General features: G+C 37.3%; 1 protein-coding gene across 1 annotated transcript in view; it reads right to left on the reverse strand.

Annotated features, from left to right (window-relative positions):
- Nucleotides 1-1,344: 1,344 nt before the first annotated feature.
- Nucleotides 1,345-21,618, reverse strand: part of LOC149771468 (protein pellino-like) — a 52,500-nt gene continuing 32,226 nt past the window's right edge. The window contains exons 7-10 of the mRNA XM_089948415.1: nucleotides 18,577-18,675; nucleotides 5,044-5,262; nucleotides 4,440-4,555; nucleotides 1,345-3,946 (exon numbers count right to left, since the gene is read on the reverse strand). Of these exons, the coding sequence (XP_089804541.1) occupies nucleotides 3,820-3,946; nucleotides 4,440-4,555; nucleotides 5,044-5,262; nucleotides 18,577-18,675 (561 nt within the window). The 3' untranslated portion in view covers nucleotides 1,345-3,819. The remainder of the gene's footprint in view (nucleotides 3,947-4,439; nucleotides 4,556-5,043; nucleotides 5,263-18,576; nucleotides 18,676-21,618) is intronic.

Below are 21,618 nucleotides of genomic sequence, written 5' to 3' on the forward strand. Positions count from 1 at the left end.
CAAGCAAGTTCATATTGTATGAACAGAAGTTGTGAAATGAAGAATTCTACAATACTGAACGACATAATAACCACCTGAATTGTGAAAATAATTATCATTATTGATCAAAATGCAAATGCAGAGAAGCCTTTTCAATCTTGTCAAATAAAGTATATACCTGTGTAAAATTGGGCACCCAACTGCTAACAGCCGATCCAGATCTGCCATTGCACTGGCAGATAAGATTCTGTCATAGAACACAGATCTGTGTCAATATTAATCCAAGTTAGTGGCATTATGTAGAAGAAAATACCGTGAGACAAAACCTTAGTAATTGGTAAATGACTAGAAATTTTACATTATTATAAGCAACCTGCAAGAGTTATGCATAATTTTTCTTATCCCCAAAATAAACAGACTGCATAGGGTTGTTACATTATTATTGCAGCATGCAGAAAGCTAAGATTTAGTGAACACAAATCATATAGTCCTGTCATTTAATAGGTAGTAATAACACCTGGCACACAATATTCAGCTAATGAGCTTAAAGCTTGCTCATAAAAATATAAAACAATCATGCATACTACAGTTTCTCTTCGAACTTGAGGGTCATTTATTATGTGCCAAAGTTATAATATCCTCACACATGTAAAAATCACTTTGTGAAAAAATGTGAAGGTTCAGGTTAATCAGACATATCTCATGTCATTTTCCTAGTGTGTATTTAAATGATGCCACTGCTCTTCCAGCTGAAGTTTTAACTTTCTGTTTATACTGACATCTGTAATTCATTAAACTGTAAATTATTGTTCTTATAAATATAAATTGCATGGTTTAAGCACTAATGCCATGAAGTGTTACTGTTGCTAGATAGAACTGGCATTATCGCCCCCAATGTGTGTGTGACAGTTATGTCTCAGGTGAACATGATCTTGTTTAAGTGCAAGTGACTCACATTAAGCTATGGAATGAATAGTGATCTTGTAGAACTTTCAGAACTGAAATGAATAATGCCACATCGACAGCCAATATACATATTGTCTATGACAAAAAAATTAAATGATGAAATCATCTGGGAGATTACAAAAAAGTACAGTGCACTGTTAAAGATGTACACAAGTTAACAAAAGTTCCTTTGAGGACTGATGCTCTACTAGTTCCAGGAATCTAACATAAGGCCATTTCTTTTGTTTTCCAGGAATCTAAGATAAGGCCATTTCTTTTGTTTTCCAGGAATCTAAGATAAGGCCATCTCTTTTGTTTTCCAGGAATCTAAGATAAGGCCATTTCTTTTGTTTTCCAGGAATCTAAGATAAGGCCATTTCTTTTGTTTTCCAGGAATCTAAGATAAGGCCATCTCTTTTGTTTTCCAGGAATCTAAGATAAGGCCATCTCTTTTGTTTTCCAGGAATCTAAGATAAGGCCATCTCTTTTGTTTTCCAGGAATCTAAGATAAGGCCATCTCTTTTGTTTTCCAGGAATCTAAGATAAGGCCATCTCTTTTGTTTTTATTACTAACAAGTGCTGAAACAATCTCTGATATTCTTGAGCAATAACACAAGTTTCAAGACAGATGTCAAAGTGGCACAATTTAAAAACAAAATACTAACCAGAAATCATAAGAAACCTACAAAATGCAGAGATATGATCAGTCTTTCAGGAGAAGTGGTAGATTTTCCAATGTCTGTCATGGTGGCCATATTGGCAGTTAAACTGGCAGCTTTTTCATTTAAAACCAACTAAATATTATAAGAAGTCTTTTGGTGAAAACCTCATGTTAATATGACATTCTATTCAAGATGAGTAGCAATAACAATATTTTCAAGATGGCTGACTTTGAAGTTCTACTGGATGTCAGTTAGGCACATCAGAAGTTCTTTAGTGAAAATGAAATTTTGATATAGCTATCCATTAAGGATGGTAGTGATAACAATATTTTAAAGATGACCATTGTGGTGGCCATAATGTATGTCCGAGTGGCACCATTTTCATTTAGGAACAGCTGGACCTTGAGATGAATGTTGGGGTAAAATTTTCATGGCAATCTTCCAAGTAATTTAGGAAAAGTAGCCACAACAAAAATGAGCTAATGTGCTGATGCATCATGGACAACAGGCCTTCCTGTCATTGTGGAAAGAGAGTAATTTACCAATCTGTGTATCTTCAAATGATGACCAAAACATAAAGAGAGTTTCACAGCAATTCAATGAAAACTGATTTTTTGCTTCTTTTTGTTTTCAACAGCATATTTAACACATTACTGGTTATATCATACTGAGGAAATGGGAGCTAAGTGCCTTTCCCAAGAATATAATGAGGTAGTTAACCCAGGCTGGCCTGGGTGGGTATGGAACCAACAACCCTTGGATTACAAATCCAATCAGCTCTACCAAATAAACTCCTGTGCATCCTCCAAGAGACTAGTTGTGTTCACAATATTTTGTCATAATAATAATAATAATAATAAAGACTTTATTTAGAGAAGGTAACTCAATTAGTTACAGAACTAATCTACCTTGAGGCCTTCTATCATGCACTAAAGCAAGCTTCAAGTCAAAACAGAATTAGATGTTTTAAAGACTGCATGAGCACAGTATGTGCATGTATGTGCATCTTCTGGAGCTGATCACAATATTTACCAAGTTTCATGACAATTCATCAAAAACGGCAGGACTAGTTGTGTAAGCATGATCATGTCATATACTGCATTAAGCTACAAGACAAAAAAGAGACATAACTCTAAGAAAAAATGATGGAGCTAATCGATTTGCTGACATCTTCTGAAGATGACCACAATGTTTCAAGTTTCACGGCAATCCATTAAAAGATGTGAGGCTAGTTATGTTCACAAGATTTTGTCCAACACAGCTTTCAGCCACAAGTAAAAAAAAGGACAATAACCCTTACACAAGCTCCTGGAGCAAAGTTTTTTGTTGATATGTGTACTGGCAGATCAAGGCCATAATATTTACAAAGTTTTATGGCATCTATAAAAAAAACTGCTAATGAGATTGTGTTATACACTGCATTAAACGAAAAGACAAAAAGGGTAATAACTCAAAGAAAAACTGCAGGACCAATGTGATTTGTCAGAAGTTGACTACAATAAGTATCAAGTTTCTGGATTATCATTTACAAAATGTGACACTGGTTACATTCACAAGATTTATGTAGTATTAAGCTACAAGAATATTTTTTTTTAAAACTGGCAGTAACCAAAGCAAAATGTGCGTAACCAAACAGATCTGTATGCATGCACATCTTTAGGTGATGACCATAATGTTAACCATGGAAATCCATCAAGAAATATGGGACATGCTGCAATAACCAAACTGTGTGCCAGATGGATGGAGATGGTTACAATATACTTCCATATCTATAGAGCAAATGTGTAAAAAAGATGATGCAATAATGCAGATGGTTACATGGAAGCATATGACACTGATGATTTATCTTATTTGCTCGAGTATAATATGGGTCCAACTACAAACAGCATCAGCCTAGATCTACTGACATATAATGCTCTGATATCATTCTACTTAAAATTTCAAGCAAACACCATGGACCCATATCTGCACATACAATATATAACAATTATGGCATATCTTGTGCTGACTGCAGCTGGACACACATTTATACCTGGATAAATACGCCATGGGTCTGCAAATTAAAATGGAACAGGTGTGAGAAGAAAGTTTACGTCCAAAGAGGCTATCATCATGCTAGACTTGCACTGCAAGTCATAATAAATAAATATATATGTGCACTGAATATGAGAGTGGAATAGTTGCATGGAAATCATCACAGCTGCAGCTGACAGGCAGGGAGACAGTTGGTCCCTCAGTCTGTGTGGTCCTGAAATATTAGTTTCATGTAACCAGGATCTGCATCCAGGGGTGTGGCACAAAATGGACAGATAGCATGAAAGCCTTGACAACCATGTGGCACAGGGACTTGAGCCCAGTACCTACAAAATTAAAAGCATAGGAGAATTTGAGTTTTCCATTACATATAGAGTGGTCAACATACAATAATACTCATTGAGCAGTGTCTGGGAGCAATAAGTAAAATTGACTGATATGGGATATATATATATATATATATATATATATATATATATATATATATATATATATATATATATATAAACATTTCATAACAGATAGCATATGTGAGATTTATATATAACATATTTCAAAACAGATAGCTTTGTTGCCATCCAAATCAATAGTTATAAAAATCAAAGCATAAGATACGTACTAATAAGAACATTTGTCAACATTTTCCAATTTAAATAAAAGACAACTTAAGACATGTAACATATAAATAAAAGCATATCAAGAAGGCATCACTTTATTACTAGATTATGTCATTATCTTTTCTTATTTGTAATATTTTGCAAAATTATTTCAAAAGTCTAAAGTAATCAAGAAAATGTTGAGACCTTGACTGAGTTTTACCTGCAAGTATGTTCAGAGGCCATATGCCCACAGGGACTAAAGCAATGAGTCGGATGTTCATTATCTACATAAAGACTGAGCTCACACCCCATCTTCAACTTCACAAATGGACCAACCTGAAATGGAAAAATACAAAATGGTATCCTATCTATATCCAATCCAGCAACACAACCCCTGCTTACAAATCAGCAGTTTGTTTATTCTGATGATTTTTTTTATTATTCCAACAACAGCCTCCCACAGGTTTAGTCATGAAATTTAATTATTTTATAAAAAAAATAATGTTAAATAAAGGTTTTTCCAATTTTTGTGAAAGTGAGTTTATACTGAATGACGGAACAACATCATCTATATATTAAGTTTAAAGAACTAAATGACAAAAGCTTTCTCTAATGATTGGTAAATTTTATCATTCTGTTTTTGTGAATTTGTTTAAAGATTTTACTACAATTTGTAATAAAGCATTTCAATATGATTTGTAAGGACTAGATGTCAGAGGTTAATGAATAGTGGTTCAAAACTTACTCAAGTGGTTTTAAGAAGTTTAGAACAGCAAATGATGATGAACAATATAAGCCTTCTTGGTCCAAAAGCTAAAACTTACTGAAAGACACAGAGGACAAGTGCGTTCATCACCTCCCCCTTTGGTCTGTCCCCACTGATGCTGCCCATGGACATGACCACACTTTAGATAGACAAATGGCTGTTTATCATTTATTCCAAGGGTTCCTTTCTTTGGAAGGACAAGGGTCATAAGACCAACAGGACACTGGGGTCTTCCTGCATTCAGCTCTTCTATCAAATGCTCAAACTCATGTTCACTCTGAAAGTAATGTACCAAAGCTTCTTTTAATCTTCAAGAATTGTCATGGAAAGAAACTAATAACATTTAAATTCCAGTATATATAAATGAGAAGGGTACATTTAAAATTGATTGAAATTGGGGAAGATGTACCAAGTTGAGATGGGTGAGAAAATTCATAAATAGATGGATGAACTATTTGATCAGAAAAAGAGACGGTTCTTTTCTTTGACTAGAATAGAACTTACATGCATTTTAGGAGAATGTCATCCAAATATACAGGTGTGGGATTGATGCTGTCATATGGAACAAGGAGAAAATGGAGTTGAGTAGTTTTGTAATGGCCCAAGGACATATGTTGTCTCCCGAAAGGAAGAGTGCAAAACTGATACGTCCCTCGGTACATGAACCATAAGAATTTTCATGAGAATGGATGGATGAGAACTTTGAAATATGTGCCTGTCAAATTGAGACTGATTTCAAATTCATACAGACAGATGAAGAGGTGGACTGATCTTGCAATCTCCATCTTGAATTTTGGGGGAAGGATAAACGAATTTAAATGACTGAGACCAATGACTGGTCTGAGTTTGCCATGGGTCTTCCTGACCAGAAAAAGCAAATCAAGATTATGTGTGTGTGTGTGATTTGGATTTTTAACATAGCTTTAACAATTTTTCAGTCATATAGTTACAATGTCTGCAGTGTGGCAGTTCAAAGTTATGTCTAGCACTGGGGCATCATGCCACAGACATGTAGCATGATGTCCCACCCAGTCACATTATCTTGACACCAGGCCGACCAGTCCTAACACTAGTCTCTTAATGCTGAGCGCCAAGCAAGGCAGCTGTAGTTAAGTTGGATATTCTACAGACAATGGGAAAATAGATCAAAGACCCCCTTGGAAACGTCTATGAACAATATTTTTTAGATCACCCCGGGAATGTCTACATACAATGGGAACTGAACATGGGGAATATTGGGCTTGTATACCAACAAGGGAAAGTTGGGTTGTTGTATAGGGATAATATGAATGGAATAGGTGAGGTGACATCACGGTACTGGACATTGGCAACAATGTCCACCAGGCCTTCTATAAAGTGATATGTCCTGCTCTGCCAATCATTCTATTCAGTTCTGTGTCCCACCCCGCAAAACACCGATTTACTGGTAAAGTTTCACCGCTGAACTATCTAAACTTACCCGCCCCACCAAGCGCTAAAGCCTTTCACGGTGATATAGCAACAATGGAAATGGAATAGGTGAGGTTACGTCACGGTACTAGACATTGACAACAATGTGGCTAGAAGCTGACCTCAATCAGGACAAACAGCAAACAGTGACGGGGGGAGCGGGTAAGTTTGTCTAGTTCAACGGGTAGCAGATAAAATCAGCTAACTCAGCAGGTAGCAGGTGACGGGTAAGTTCAGCTAGTTCTTTGAGTAGCAGTTAAGTTCTTCTAGTTCATAAACTATACCAATAAAACAATGTTTGGTGGTAACAGGCCTGACGGGATATAGACATAGATATATAAAACACATATAACACCTAATCTATAAAATTGACTAAAATAAATTTGAGTCAAGAAAGCAAATCTTTTCGAGGCATATAAGCGGCCTTGAAAAGGGCCTTTGGCTTTCTTCTTCTTGTTCTTTAATTTCTTCTTTTTCTCCACCAACTTATTTTCCCCCCTACTTTCTTAACAAACCCCAAATATAATATCAACACACAGGAAATAGAAAAAACAAACCCCAAAATATACTATTCACACAAACGTATGTGCATGCATACAAACACACAAATACACACACCAAAGGGAAGAAGAAAAAAAAACAAAAACTTTTTGCAGTCAAGATGAAACGATAGCATGATTTTGTGGAAAAAGGAGAAGAAAGTAGGAGGAAGAAACGTGACTTATCACTTCGCACAGTAGCTGAAGTCTTGGCTCAAATTCATCCCAGCGATTCTGAAGATGACATGAGTGAGCCAGAATCCAGACCTAGAGTCTACACCCAACCAAAGTCCACCACCATTAACTCCTCAAAACTACTATTACATTTGAGAGACGGAAAAGTGCTCCTCTAGAAAATTTAGAACTACAGCTTAACGTACATGGTGAAGTTTAAAGATTTCAAGTCCAAAGTACCACTGGAGAAAGCAGAGGGGTTCATCACCGAGGTGTGGAATTCTTTGTTAACCACACTGAAATGGCAATGTCAAGCCAAAGAAGACAATCACTTGAAACGTTCCATTCATAGCAGCCCAGTAGAATTAACACCTTCCAAAATCATCGACAAGATTCAACATGTGCAACAATCCAATGACAGGTTTCACATCACCGATAGAAAAGCAACACTATTCATGACCCACGTGTCTCTTCCCCAAGGGACCGGATGCAAAAAGGCATTATTGGTGGACGACCTTTGCAGCACCAAAATGAGTCTCATCTGAATTAACAACCCTCAAGACAAGATGTGTTTAGCCCATGCCATTGTCGTAGGATGAATGCATGCCAACAAGAATGATACAGTAGAATGGAAAACAGCATGGGAAACTATTCAAAAATCAAACCAAGCCAAACAACAAAGAGAAGAAGAACTCCTGTTACAGCAAGCAGAGCTATCCAAAGACACTCTGCAGCATTCCTGAAATGCAAAAATTGCAAAACATCTGGCTCCATGCTACACCTTGAAAGTATACCCTCAAGAAGTGTGTGGACCTCTATTGTTTTGAGGCAAAGACTTCAAAGACGGAAAATATGTTCACGTCTATTATCACGATGAACATTTAGATGCCATCACCAGTATCGCCGCATTCCTGGGATATGGTTATTACTGTGAGAAACATGACTATGGCTATAACAATCAAGAGCAACACATGCAATGTGGATCGAAATGCTCAATATGTTTGGCTTATAAACCCTGTCTTGACGAAGGACAAAAATGAGTGAATTGCCCTGCTTGTCAGCGTACTTTTGTCAGCCCTGCCTGTTACCAACAACATCTGAAGATGCAAGGTTCACAGAAGAAAAGTGCTTATCAACTCCTGAGACTGTGCCCTACTTGCAGACAAGTCATACGTACCAATAATGCCAAGGCGCACATATGTTCAGGAAAGAAACGATGTCACATTTGTCGCCAAATCGTGGACTTGGAACATAAATGCTACATTAAAAAATACCAACCCAACAAGAAGAAGATGACCAGAAGAAAGGGAATTTCATCTTTTTTATTTCAAATGCATGCAAGAGACCGGCATTCACATTCCTAATGTCTGCGTGGCTCATCGAGCGTGCGAGAAGTGCATCCAAGAGCCTATCTTTAGTCATTGCCCTCATTGCAGCAAGATTCCTGAAGGACGTAAACAAATCTTTCAGGGACCAAACAAGCTAATGGATGCTTATTTCATGGATGTCCCCTCTGCTACCCTCCATGTGACACTAAAAATCAGTTTTGTACCAAGCCACTTGTCAGTGATGCTTGAAGTTAGATATCACGGATAACAAGTGGTGGAAATATGGGAACACGAGTACAATCACCATTTGAAAACAGATCCCAAGTTTAAACGCATCACGGAAAGTTACAAGTTGGTGGACCCTCTTAACCCTTGGGACAGTTTGTATGGAGGAGAGGCAAATGCCATCTATTTACTACACCATGTCGATGAGGAGAAATCAGATACTTGGATGTGTGTTCACTGTATCCATACATGTGCAAATATTGTCGCTTTCCTGCAGGGAACCTGCAATTGCTGACCAAACACAATGACGTATACAACATTCGACAATACGAAGAATTGATCAAGTGCAAAGTTTTGCCTCCCAAAGACTTGTAACATCCTGTTTCACCTCACCATTGCCAAGGAAAACTGATGTTTCCCTTGTGCCATACTTGTGCCGAAAGGTGCAATCAAGACCAGCCTTGTCAGCACACCCAGGAAGAACATGCCTTGATGGGAATATGAATCAGCGTGGAATTGTTTAAAGCTCTTGACTTGGGATAACAACTGTTAGAAATGTATGAAATTTACCACTTTTCCAAGAGAGAAAAAATACCACATAGGAGACCAAACTCAGAAAGGCATTTTCACAGACTATGGGATGCCTTTTTGAAACTGAAACAAGAAGCCAGTGGCAATCCTTCCTTGTGCCACACTCCCGAAGACCAAAAGAAATTCAAAGAGAAATACTGAGAGCAGGAAGGCATCACTTTAAACCACATCGAGAAAAATGAAGGAAGGTGATTGTTTGCCAAAGTGATGGTAATTTGCTTGTGTGGTAAAATGGCACAACGACCCTTACACACTGTCCCTAGGACACATTTGTTACCAAAAATATGTTGTACAGTGACTTGTTTATATTCCACTTTGATCATTGTGATGTGTATTTTATTGCTGTACTTAACCATTTGGCTTTTATGTATTTTTGTCTTTCATGCTGTTCTATTTTAACTTGCAATAAACATATAATGAAAAAAGTATAAAAGCTCTTGTCTTGTCTGTGTTCATGTCAAATGTGACATTCCTTGATGAAGATAATCTTGAAACATTCTCATCGTAGAAATTGCAGCAGTATCAGCAATTCCTGTAGCACCATAATCTGTATTAGCTTTCAAAGTATCTACAAACTCTTTCATATAATCCCATTTCACACGAGGTAACAATCCATCACCTTGATTTTTAACCACTGGAGTAATAGTAAAGTTATAGTCAGCATGTAGAGTGGGATCCAACCACTTATCTGGCATGAATACACTGTTTGACACATAAAGTCCTTTTTTACTAATCTCTTCAACCCAAGCAGTTGGTTTCAAATACAAGAACTCCATTGCATAGCCATGTTGATTCCTCTTAAACCAGGAAGTAGGCTCCTCTGTCAGGTGATTGCTCAGGATTGTTACATAAATAAAACACATAAGTTTCTTGAAGGAATTGGTTCATAGAAATATAACTGCTCAAAAATTCTTCTCTACAATTTACATCACTCATCGTTGTAATGTTCTTTTCGGCAGAGATTGGTAAGTAGAATCTACTTCAGAATCATACAAAATGTGGCTAAAACAAATATGGGATATATCTAAGTTTTTAGACTTTTTTGGTCATTGCCTGATTAGCTTCAAGTTCCTTGGAATTAACATGTAATTAGAAGATCATATTTACAAGTTTCATTACCAATCATGGGGAGAAAAGTCTAAGCTAGCAAATAAATTTAATCCTGGCCAAGAGTTGCATAGGAGAAAGGTAGATTCCATTCACATTTGTTAGAAATTTCTTTTGGAGACTGTACTTGTCAAGAACAGATTTGACAGCTCAACAACAGCACTTCAGAAAATCATGTGTTCGGCAACGATGTCTCCTTCTATCAGTCACTTCCACTTTGTCTTTGACCATGACGCCAACCAACCCTGATTTAACATTCGTGTTTCCTCATTTGATATTTTAACAAAAATACTAAACCCCTTTCTTAAAGAACTTCTCCTTCTTTGACAGCAGCAACGATATTCCTTGATTCTACAGCTACAAAGGTGATCTCTAGTAAGACCAAAGTAAAAGACAGAGCCGGAGTGTTTTAAAGTTTACTGGATTTATGTAAACAACAACTATCACACTCCTATATTCTACTTCTGTTTATGATAATGGTTTGGGATACTTCAAATTTTCTAAAGTTGAAATGCCTACAAACCATATAAAGCTATGTGACTTTAGTTTTATGACACTTGCACAGGCTCTACACTTTACCAGTGTCACGAGAAGAGCTTCTGTTCAAGTTATACCACTTTTCAAAACATGCACACACTTGCAACATGACTTGAAAATCTGTACTTCTTTACTTGTGGATATCATAGTCCTGTTTCAGCATACAGAGCTGATTAAGAACTTTAGGAATTTATCCTCATTTTTTATATAGAAATATCAAAGCTTTGATGTGTCTTTTTCCTGTTCACCCATTATTAGTGTTTAGGTATGTTTCCTAAAGATACAAACAATTTTGAAAAAATAAATTTGAATTGAGGTTTCTCTCTGCTTATACATTTTTTCAATTTGCTGGTGTTTGACAGATTACATCCATATACCGTCTCAAAGGGAGAGGCATTTCTACACACGGCATTGCCTTTGATAAATTCAGTTTTATGGTTAGTCATCGTTCATCTTTAATTTTATTTCTTAATGCATTTCTTTTTATAGAAGATTTATGGCTTTCTAAAAAATATCTATAGCAAAGCACTTAAATTTGTTCAGTTTTCTTATTTCAAGCCCTACAAAAGAATATTAAGTTTGTCTTGAAAGAGGATGGAAACTATGGAGTTATGCGGACATGAAGGAAAACACCCCGTATGTTTACTGCAGTTAGCTGTTATTGTGTTCATTCAAAACATGCTTGCTTTATATCTTTGTGTTTTAGTAAATACATAGACAGACAGCTTGGGTCATTATCCTTGAGGTTCAATGAACGTTAGCTTCTTTACTTCATACAAACCCCAGATTCACAAGTTTGAAAAAACAAAAACAACCCATACCACTCAGTACATGTACTTAACACTTCTGCCTACCAATGTGAGTGTGAGTGTGTTTGTCAAAATATTTAAGGGAGATAAAAAGAAATTGTCAGTTTCAAAATGTGAACCAGTACTGTGACCGTTCAGTAGCTGATGTGGTAAGAAATGGCACAACACACAACAAAGGATTTAAGTTCCAGTCTGTCTGTCTGCATTGCAATGGTAACAACGCAAAAGTGTAGGCATTATTTTGCCACACTGCCTTAGAACAAAACAATGCATCACTCATAAGACATTTCATTGGCTAGACTTATTTTCTTACCACGTTTTCTTCAAATTGACTTCATTAGCTCTTCACACAGAGACGAGATAGGCCATGTTTTTTTGGGTCTCGCCACTAGGCGATTTACAAAAAATAATATTAAAAATAATTAAACTAATGCACGAACAATCATACCATGGGTGATTCCATGGAAATTGTTTCAATCTTATTGCAAAATACATCAAGGAATGTTTAACTGTACTATTCTGTGAGAATGTTTCAGTTGCATTCATCATCAGTTCACTCTGGTGATATTTTATAATGGTGGATTTTTCCTATGGATTCTATTTTATAAGTGGAATGTGTGTTTCCTTGAAACTTTCTTACAGAAAATATACCATAAAAAAATAAAACATAAGTATCGTGATACTTTTCAAAAGTAGGAATAATCCATCGTATTAAGTTTGATTGCAATCCTAATGGTATTTGTTTCATTTGAAGATACTTCACCAAAAATATGATCAGAAGTTATCATAATTATGTGAACTGTTCTGTTTGTCATGTATTAAAAAAAAAACATACACCCTTACAAACAGTAAATCAGTAAATCATTGGATGAAATAAATTCTTGAGTTGACAAGCTTGTTCAATTCAAATATCTTAGCTTTATCCTTAATTTGGCACTGCAATGTGTCATGGAACAAATTTATAGCATTAGATTCACAGTTTTTCTGAAAGGAAACAAACGCACAATTTTTTCAAGACAGACACAAGTGACATTGCACTGTATAACCCTGTCTATCGTTAACTCAAAATAATAAACCAAAACACATGTTGGAAAAAGTGTTACAATGTTTGACCTGTTTAAATCAGTTTAGACTGTCGATAGAACAAGGTGCATTTTGGTGCTACTTTGTTATTTTTTCCCGCCCTTAGATTTGTGAAAACTTTTCAACATTGTTTGTAGCGTGTGCTGTGAAACACAGGATATTTCTTAAATTTGGGATATGTTAAGCAAACGTTAAGCAGTCATGAGCAAGACTGACCTGTCTTGTTGGAACTGCATATAATTTGGATCTGCTGAGGGGGCATGTATTCACTAATTCTGCATGCCATCACTAATGCCACAAGGAAGCAGGTCTTGTATGAAAGGCACACCAGAGATGCCCTTGAGTGTGGTTGAAAAGGTGTCAGCTTACTACCCAAGACAGGTTCCACTTTGGGCACAGGGCTAACATTTTATTTCTCTGATATCTTCTCTTCCATGGTGACATAATGTCTCAGTATTCATCTGTCAGTAACCTTTTATCAAAGATGGTGCAAACTTTCTTTAAAGAGCCAGAGGAAGTTAGCTATTTGTGGCATAGATGCCTGGAGTGGTATGATATATTTGTTTGTGCACGAGTGGGTGAAAATATGCCATTTGCCTTCATGCTAGAGTGATTCTCTCCATGACTGGTTGTGAGAATTGTTTATTTCTGAGGGCCTGTTTAAGATAATCCAGATGTGCAGGTTTGGGTAGAAATGAAACAACTGCCTTCAAGGTTGTATGAGTGGATGAGGGAAAATCCAAATTTTCCAAGGAGTTCCATTGCGAGATTGATGAGATTGTTGATCCATGACTTCTCCTATCTGAGTGGTACAATGAGGATAAGGCCATACTTTGATTCTCTTGCTTTCTCTATCATTTTGTAATTAGAGGTGTTGGTAGGTAGGCATATGCATCCAGACTGTTCCAATCTATCGATAGAATGTCGAATGTCAAGGTAATTGAGTCCAGGACTAGAGATATAAAGGTTGAGAATTTGGTATTCGACCTTGTCGCAGATCCACCAATGGTCAGTCCCATTGCGTACATATATCTGAGTGAAAACTGAGGGATAAAGAGATCATTCTGTCTGTATTAGTTGATTGTTCTGGGACAAAGACACGGCTAGTACGTTAGGTGTCCTGGATATGGCAAACTTGTGGGTGGATTGTTGACGACACCACTTTAGAAAGTCCCACACCAGGAAGCAATCGTCTGGAGACCTGGTTCCTGTTTGTTGTCTGAGATAAGCTACTACTGAAGAGTTGTCCCTTGCCTTTAAATATTCCTGCCACCAGTGAACATCTTTCACAATGGCTGCCATCTCCAGAATATTGATATGCAGATATCATTCCTAAGGAGACCATGCATCGCTGGCTTCCCGAAAGGATGGTGGTAGGTGGGCTCCCCAGCCTTCCATACTTGCTTTGATAGAGACTGTAATCTTAGGCTATTACTTTTGCAAAGGTATACCTGCCATGAGCCAAGTTTGGATAGAACAACTCTGCAGATGGGAGGAGGTGTGCAGATGGGAGGAGGATGGTCCAGTGGGACAGAAGAATGTTTTGCAAAAGACAATCTAGGGCAATGAGGTATGGTGTCACTTTGAGCAAGCCTAGTAGGTGAAGGAATTCTCATGTGGATATAATTTCCCTCAAGAATAAAGAAGCCAACATGATTCAGATTTTCAATGCCAGATTTTGAGGAGATCAACCATGTTGCCTGCTTATGGAACTCCATACCTAGGTGCACAATTTGTTGAGAGAGTACCAGGTCTGATTTTTCCTTGTTGATGAGAAGCCTCGGTTGGTAAGCAGTGTAACAAGGGGTTACCATGTCATGTTTAGATGTAACTCAATGTTTTGCAGGCTGTCATCCAGGTTACTTGATGTTCTGCGCATTGTCATCCAGGTTACCTGATGTTGCCACTGTAGAAATAGTATGGACATGCACCATTTCTACGAGTGAAGACCAAGGGGCTGATGTGAAGTCCCAATGGATGAGTCCTGAATTGGTATATGATGTTGTATGCAAATCACAGGAATGTCCTGGAAGTCTTGTGAATAGGGACATAAAGGTATACATCTTTTAAGTCAACATTGATGGCAAAGTCTCACTCATGGAAGGTGTTCAATATGTAACTGTGGTGTTTCCACTGAGAACCTAGGGGGCAGGAATGAATGGACTGAGGGTGCTTAGGTCGATGACCAGATGCAGAAGTGCTGCTGCCTTTGTGACCTAGAAAAGTCTGGGATAAACTGCAGAGAAACATAGGAATGTATGATAGGACCCTACTGGTGCTTTATCAACTTTGGCTTGCGAGAACTGTGAGCACTGCTGGGTGGAGCTTTGATAGGATGGTTTTCAGATTGGCCCTTGGGTACATTTGTTAATTCCCAATACTATCCCTCTACTGATGCTGTGGTCACTGGGGTGGGATAATTTCCCATACTATCCCTGTATTGATGCTGTGGTTACTGGGGAGGGAAATTACTCTCCTTGGTGGCTTGTTTGATAAACTTCTTCAATCTGGCCATTAAAAAGAAATTAGAGGATAAAGGCTGTGCTCTTAGCTTGGCATTATGGTGGTCCTTCAGGAAAGTGCAGACAGAGAGCACTGAGTCGTGTTCCACCAATTATAAATTTGTAGCTATGGCTACAGTATTGGCCAAAGTGTGTTGAGTGGCTCTGTTCAGTACCTGGGCCATCCTTCAGACCAATTCCCATGCATTCCCTGAGGTATTCAGTGTGGTAAGATAAGCTATGTTCCACCTGTTGGAAGACAGCCATGGAGACGAAGTCCAACATCAAAGCCATGGTAACAATATCGCATACTTGCTGCTGAGTGTCATCAAAGGCCATATGATGGAATGTGGCTTTTTATCCCCAAAGCAGCAATATCACTGTCAACTGCTAGGGTTTCCAAATCAAACTCTGGCATAAACCAAGGTAGAACTGCAGATGAACTGATGAAATGAACTGAAGGCAGGTCAGAATGTCTATAACTCTCTCACACTGCAGAAGCAATTGAAGTTTGGCTCTTCCATTTCATCATAAGATCAACAGACACTGAAGCTATGATCAAGGTTGTTGATGAAAGGATAAGGGCTGAAGGTGTCAAAGGCAGAAAATATCCTCAGTGGAGGTTTAGGAGGCTGAATCTTCCCGTGACATCAGCTGGTCTAAAAGTGATGACATTACTTGAGAACAAGCACATATCTCTCTGGTTGCATGAGGTAAGGCTAAGGTCTCCTGTAATGCATGAGACTCAGCTGACAAAGAGTGATGAGGTCTGCTACCCACTAACTAGAAAGCCCTGAATTAGAAACTTTGACTTCAAGGCAGCTGCTGAGTAAAGAGTCTCTTCTCGTGGCAAATTAAAGAGACTGCAAAGTGACATCTGTTGAAACACGAGGAACTAATCTTGTCATCATGGCAAATGAGTGTCTTGAGATGATAGACATTAGACTGGTCTCTTTACATGTCTGCAAAAGTCGGGTTTGATGTACTGAAAGCAGGGCTGTTAGTGATTGAGCCCATAATATTCTTGTTTTGGCCCTTCATGATCCCTAGTATCTGGCCTAGGCCAGTTGCAACCGAAATAGGCCATCTGTGTGGGACGGATATCATCAGGCTGGGATGAGTTACAGAATGTTTGATCCACACAAATGGTCAGGATGTCTGCTGAGTGGGAGGCAACTTGGCTGTTTGTTAAGCTCTGTCCTTCATTTTTCCACAATAGGTCTCAAGTCAAACTCCGTGGAGGCAATGTAGAGGGAGTTGCCAGTAATGCTGAGTCCTGTAGTGGTGACTTAGTGCTGGAGTTGTTTCAGAGCGTGTCAATATCCAATGCTTCATGGCTGAAGGGTAAGAGCTGACTGATCTCCATTGCCTGTCAGAAAGTCTCACAATGAGGAAAGGTCAGAATGAAGATTGATGTCATCCTTAGCTGTGTGTTTCTGCATTTTGACCAAAGTTGTCGGTGCACACCTAAAGTTGACCCAGAAATTGATAAAAGACAGTCTAATAAAGTAATGAAGTGTAGAGGTAAAATATATGACAATGCCATTAGGGAAGAGAACTATAAATCAGTGGGCCTGCACAGAGCTATACCAAAAAAATGTGATAGCAGATGCTCTCATTTCAAATACTACCTGTAGGGATGGTTAAAGACAGCATGTGCAGGTAGAATCATTGAAGGATTGTGTTCCATGGCTAAGGATGCTGTGGTAAGGGAAACTCACTTGTATGTACCAGAAATGACAGAATCATACATACATACATAAGGAGTTTCTTAAGGGCATAAAGGCATGCACACATATAAATATTGTAGCCTGAACCGATCTCGTGAAGTTGCATAGAGAACTATAAATCAGTGGGCCTGCACAGAGCTATACCAAAAAAATGTGATAGCAGATGCTCTCATTTCAAATACTACCTGTAGGGATGGTTAAAGACAGCATGTGCAGGTAGAATCATTGAAGAATTGTGTTCCATGGCTAAGGATGCTGTGGTAAGGGAAACTCACTTGTATGTACCAGAAATGACAGAATCATACATACATACATAAGGAGTTTCTTAAGGGCATAAAGGCATGCACACATATAAATATTGTAGCCTGAACCGATCTCGTGAAGTTGCATAGGCTACCCATGTGAATGACTAAATGCTCTTTCAATACAATGGAATGCATATGCAGATAAACATCACTCAAGTGTTGCCTATATAAACATGCATGAGCAAGACACAATTGTGTAAACTGTGTATAGAAAGCTAACCTTTCCAACCAGAGTGGAAGCAATAAAGAAATCTACACAAGTGTTTTTATTACAAACAAAAACCTTTACATAAAAGTGAACTGAGGCACCCTAATAGATACATACAAAGTAGGTGTGCCAATGTCCATTATGGAGCAATTACTTGTATGGAAGAAGGTCCACAGACCACCTGTACAAGTAAAATCATTGAAGTTGGCTCCAGGATGCTATGAATGCCATGGAATAGAAACTTGCCAATATGAATCCATTTGTAATGAATTACACATATACAGGAGTTTTTTAAAAAAGTAATCGAGGCTTTAAACTTTTCAGGATGGATCAATTTGGTTCACAGACTTGCACATATAAAACGTTTGATTAAAGAGCTGAAAATGGTATTTTATTTTCCAATCTCGACTCCTGATGTATTTTCAATCCTACCTACTTTGGAATAGTCACCACAGAAGCAGATGCAAATTTAGAAATAACAAGAGTACTGCCACGAAAAAGTATGTAACTCTGATTTTTTATGAAATAAGTTAGCTCATATTATATCTTGTCCTTTCCAGTCCAAACAAGACTACTGGAAAAAAAACCAAGTACACAATAAATGAAATTCCTTTCAAAAATAAAAAATAGACATAAAACCAGTTTGCAAATATTATCGCAGTTAAAAAGTTTTAAAAACCAAGAAAATATAAAGTCATAAATCCTAAAAGGGTGATGTTTCATATCTTCCTTGGAATATCCTCCTTGATACTGAAAAAAGTTACATGTATGTACATAGTGAATTTTGCTGTTTAGCTCTAAATATATTGCTCCAAGATGTAGCAGCATACAAAATGAATGGGCAAATGGTGACAAAACTGACCGAGATTGTCAAGGCTAATGTGGATAATGCAACTACTCTCATATCTTCTACTATATATGCCTGTGCATGAGAAAAATCCAACCCTTTTTTTGAAATATATTATTGTCTGCAAAATTAATTTTGTATCTGCATATTTTACTTACCGGTGAAGTAATCAGACCAAGTGCTGATCTCCATAACAATGTGGCCCCACATAGGTCAATCAGGGTACCATCATGAAGAATGTTATCTTCATCAAGAATCTGTGTGGAAAAAAAATGCATGTTTTATTAAAACAATCCTTGTTTCAAATACTTATGCTGGGCAGTAATTACAAGGTAAGGAAGGGAAAGCATTTGAATTATCTTTCAATCCCTAAGACACAAGTGAAACTGATTTGACAAATACAGCAATCTGATTTTTCAGAATACTCATTAGCAAACTTTAAAGTAAAATTTTGTAACAGAGGATATAGGTCTGAAAGCGATATTGCATGAAATGCAATGTCAGGAGTTGAAAATTCTATTGCCAAATGGTAAGTGAAAATGTCCCGTAGCCACTTTACCAATCACCCACCCAATTAGGTAAGTGCTGATTACTGATTCACAGCTAATACATGATTCACTTTAATAAAAGGGATGTTTTTCCAAATATTGCTATGTCCATTGAATGTCCATACATTCTACTGGAAATTTAATTTTTACTTGTCTTGCTCTCACTCTTCAATACCAACTATAACCCATGATGGAGATGGGTCAACAGTCAAACAAGAGTTCATTGAGCAGCACATTATATGCCTACCCCATGTTTAATAGTCCTATATGTAGATACTTATATTTTTATGCAGAAAGCAATTCTTTTTAGTAAATTATGTTTCTCAACTTACCCAGCTACCTCTAAAATCCAACCCCGAAGGAAAGACAAAATGGTATCTTTATCATTTATATGAACAACTCTTACCCCATTACCTTTCCCTTACCACTGCTAGGTGGCTCCAGTTTTAAGCTGAGAAATACATCACCTTGGATGCCTGCATTTTTGCATGGAAGTGTGAGCGGAATTTATCATAATGTGGATGAGTAATTATTCTTCATCTTGGAGAAACATAATTTACTAAAATACAGTGGTCCCCCTCTTATATGGCCACCCCTTCTCCAAAGGAAATGTGGCCTTATAAAATGGGTGGCCTTTCCAGAGGGGGGCTATATTTGTAAGATGTGTATGTATATGTGTATATAGTAGGAAAGTTACATATAACTTAAAGCAGTTAATATCTTCATTTAAAAGTAGCATTGATTATTAAAATGTTCTTCTTGTCTTAAAAACAGTTATTTCAAGGTAACATAAATTAATAGTTCTTATTTTTCAGCATGGAATGTGAGTTGAATATTGTTGGCATGCGAATAACAAAACCATTCAAAAACATTATTTAAATCTTGGTACATAAGTTGTTGTACACTTAAAATAATTCTCTTTCCATTTACTCCACTATCCCAATGCTACAGAATATTCTCCTTATCTTTTACAATCTTGTTTATTTAAATCTTGCCAACATAAAATCTTTCAGCAGGTGAACTCTCCCCCATTTTCACCAAGTCGAATAACTTTAACTTTTCGTTCTAAAGTTTATTTCTTCATTTACTTGATGACATGTTAAAATTTTATAATGATTTATTCCTATGTTGCTAATTGTACAGTACTGCAATTTAATTTTGCAGACAAAACTTTCGTAAACGAAAAACCTTCTTATAAAGGAAGTGATACATTACTGTCACATGATTTTTCGGTCTTTGTCTGGTACCCTGTTTGGTTCAAGGTTAATTGTTTCTCTGTGTGTGTGCATGCATGCTAATTCACAAAATCTATTTTTAGCCCATCTGTCCATGTTATGATCTTGACAATTACGTCAATTTCAACAAAAATTCCGCCGTGTGAAGCCCAAAGCTCTATCAAAACCGATGCTGACCCCATTTTTATCTGACCATGTTATAATCTTGACAATTCATCCAGTCTTAATCATCAATTAAAACAAAAACCCACTGTGTGAAGGCCAAAGCTCTATCAAAACATTGCTGACCGCATTTCTTGCAAACGTCAGTGGTAGCTATGCTGTATGTTTGAATATGCTCTATATGGTAGGTGTTGTTTAGCTGTGGTGCTAACTTGGATTATGTTATACCCAGTATGCTGCTATCGGGGGTGACGTTGGCCCAGAAGAAGATAAAGGTCACCATGTGGTGCTGAACAAGGCTTCTGGACCAACAGGTCTGCAAATAACAAGAGATTTTATGGATCTTTAGGGAGACCAAGAGGGGCTGACCATTCATGATGGCTCCTCAAACCATTCAACAGAGCACTGGGGCTGAGAAGACCTTTCGGATTTGTGTTAGACTCTGCAAGATATATGCCCCAATGTTTCATATCATATTTCAATATTTTAGTGAAAACTCTTCACTACTTGAGTGAAAACTCATCATATTTCACTATTTGAGTGGAAACACATCATACATCACTATTTGAGTGAAAACACATCATATTTCACTATTTGAGTGGAAACACATCATACATCACTATCTGAGTGAACTATAATATTTAGTAAAATTGTGTGGAAATTGTCAATGTTTACGTAAATCTTTTTTTCCATTGTTTGTGTGGAATCACATTGTATCGTTAATCATTGCATCCCTTTACTACTTAAATTTTTTTCTTGCAGTTCACATTTCATTTAAATTGCAATACATTATCTGGTTTGCGCATATTTTGTTAAATATCCAATATTTGGATTTTGTTGGTGCACAAATCAAACAAAGTCTTTTTCAGTGAATCGATCATCAATAAACATTGTATTTTTGTCACCATCAAAAGTGTTCCATTATAACCCGACCCCAACCCGGTTATCATGTTGCACTTATCATGCCCAAATATCACATCTACCATGATGCTGATGTGTCCAACATAAAGTGCTAGCATTTGATAGAAACTGGGCAAAATGTTTCTCTTCAAAGAGCCAGAGAAGAAAGTCAGCCAGTTGAAGGACTGAGCACTCAGAGGGATGATGCTATTGGTATGGCACCAGTCCCTGAGAACATGCAACTTTCCCTTGTAAGCCTTCAGTATGGACGGTCCTTTAGATCTTGAGATTCTTTCCATGATCAAAGATTTAAATTGTTTGTCTCACAAGGCTGCCCTGATAAGATCCAGGCAAT

Source organism: Sinohyriopsis cumingii, unplaced genomic scaffold (assembly GCF_028554795.1).
Source record: "Sinohyriopsis cumingii isolate HCF-2022 unplaced genomic scaffold, ASM2855479v2 utg001831l, whole genome shotgun sequence".
NCBI lineage: Eukaryota > Metazoa > Mollusca > Bivalvia > Unionida > Unionidae > Sinohyriopsis > Sinohyriopsis cumingii.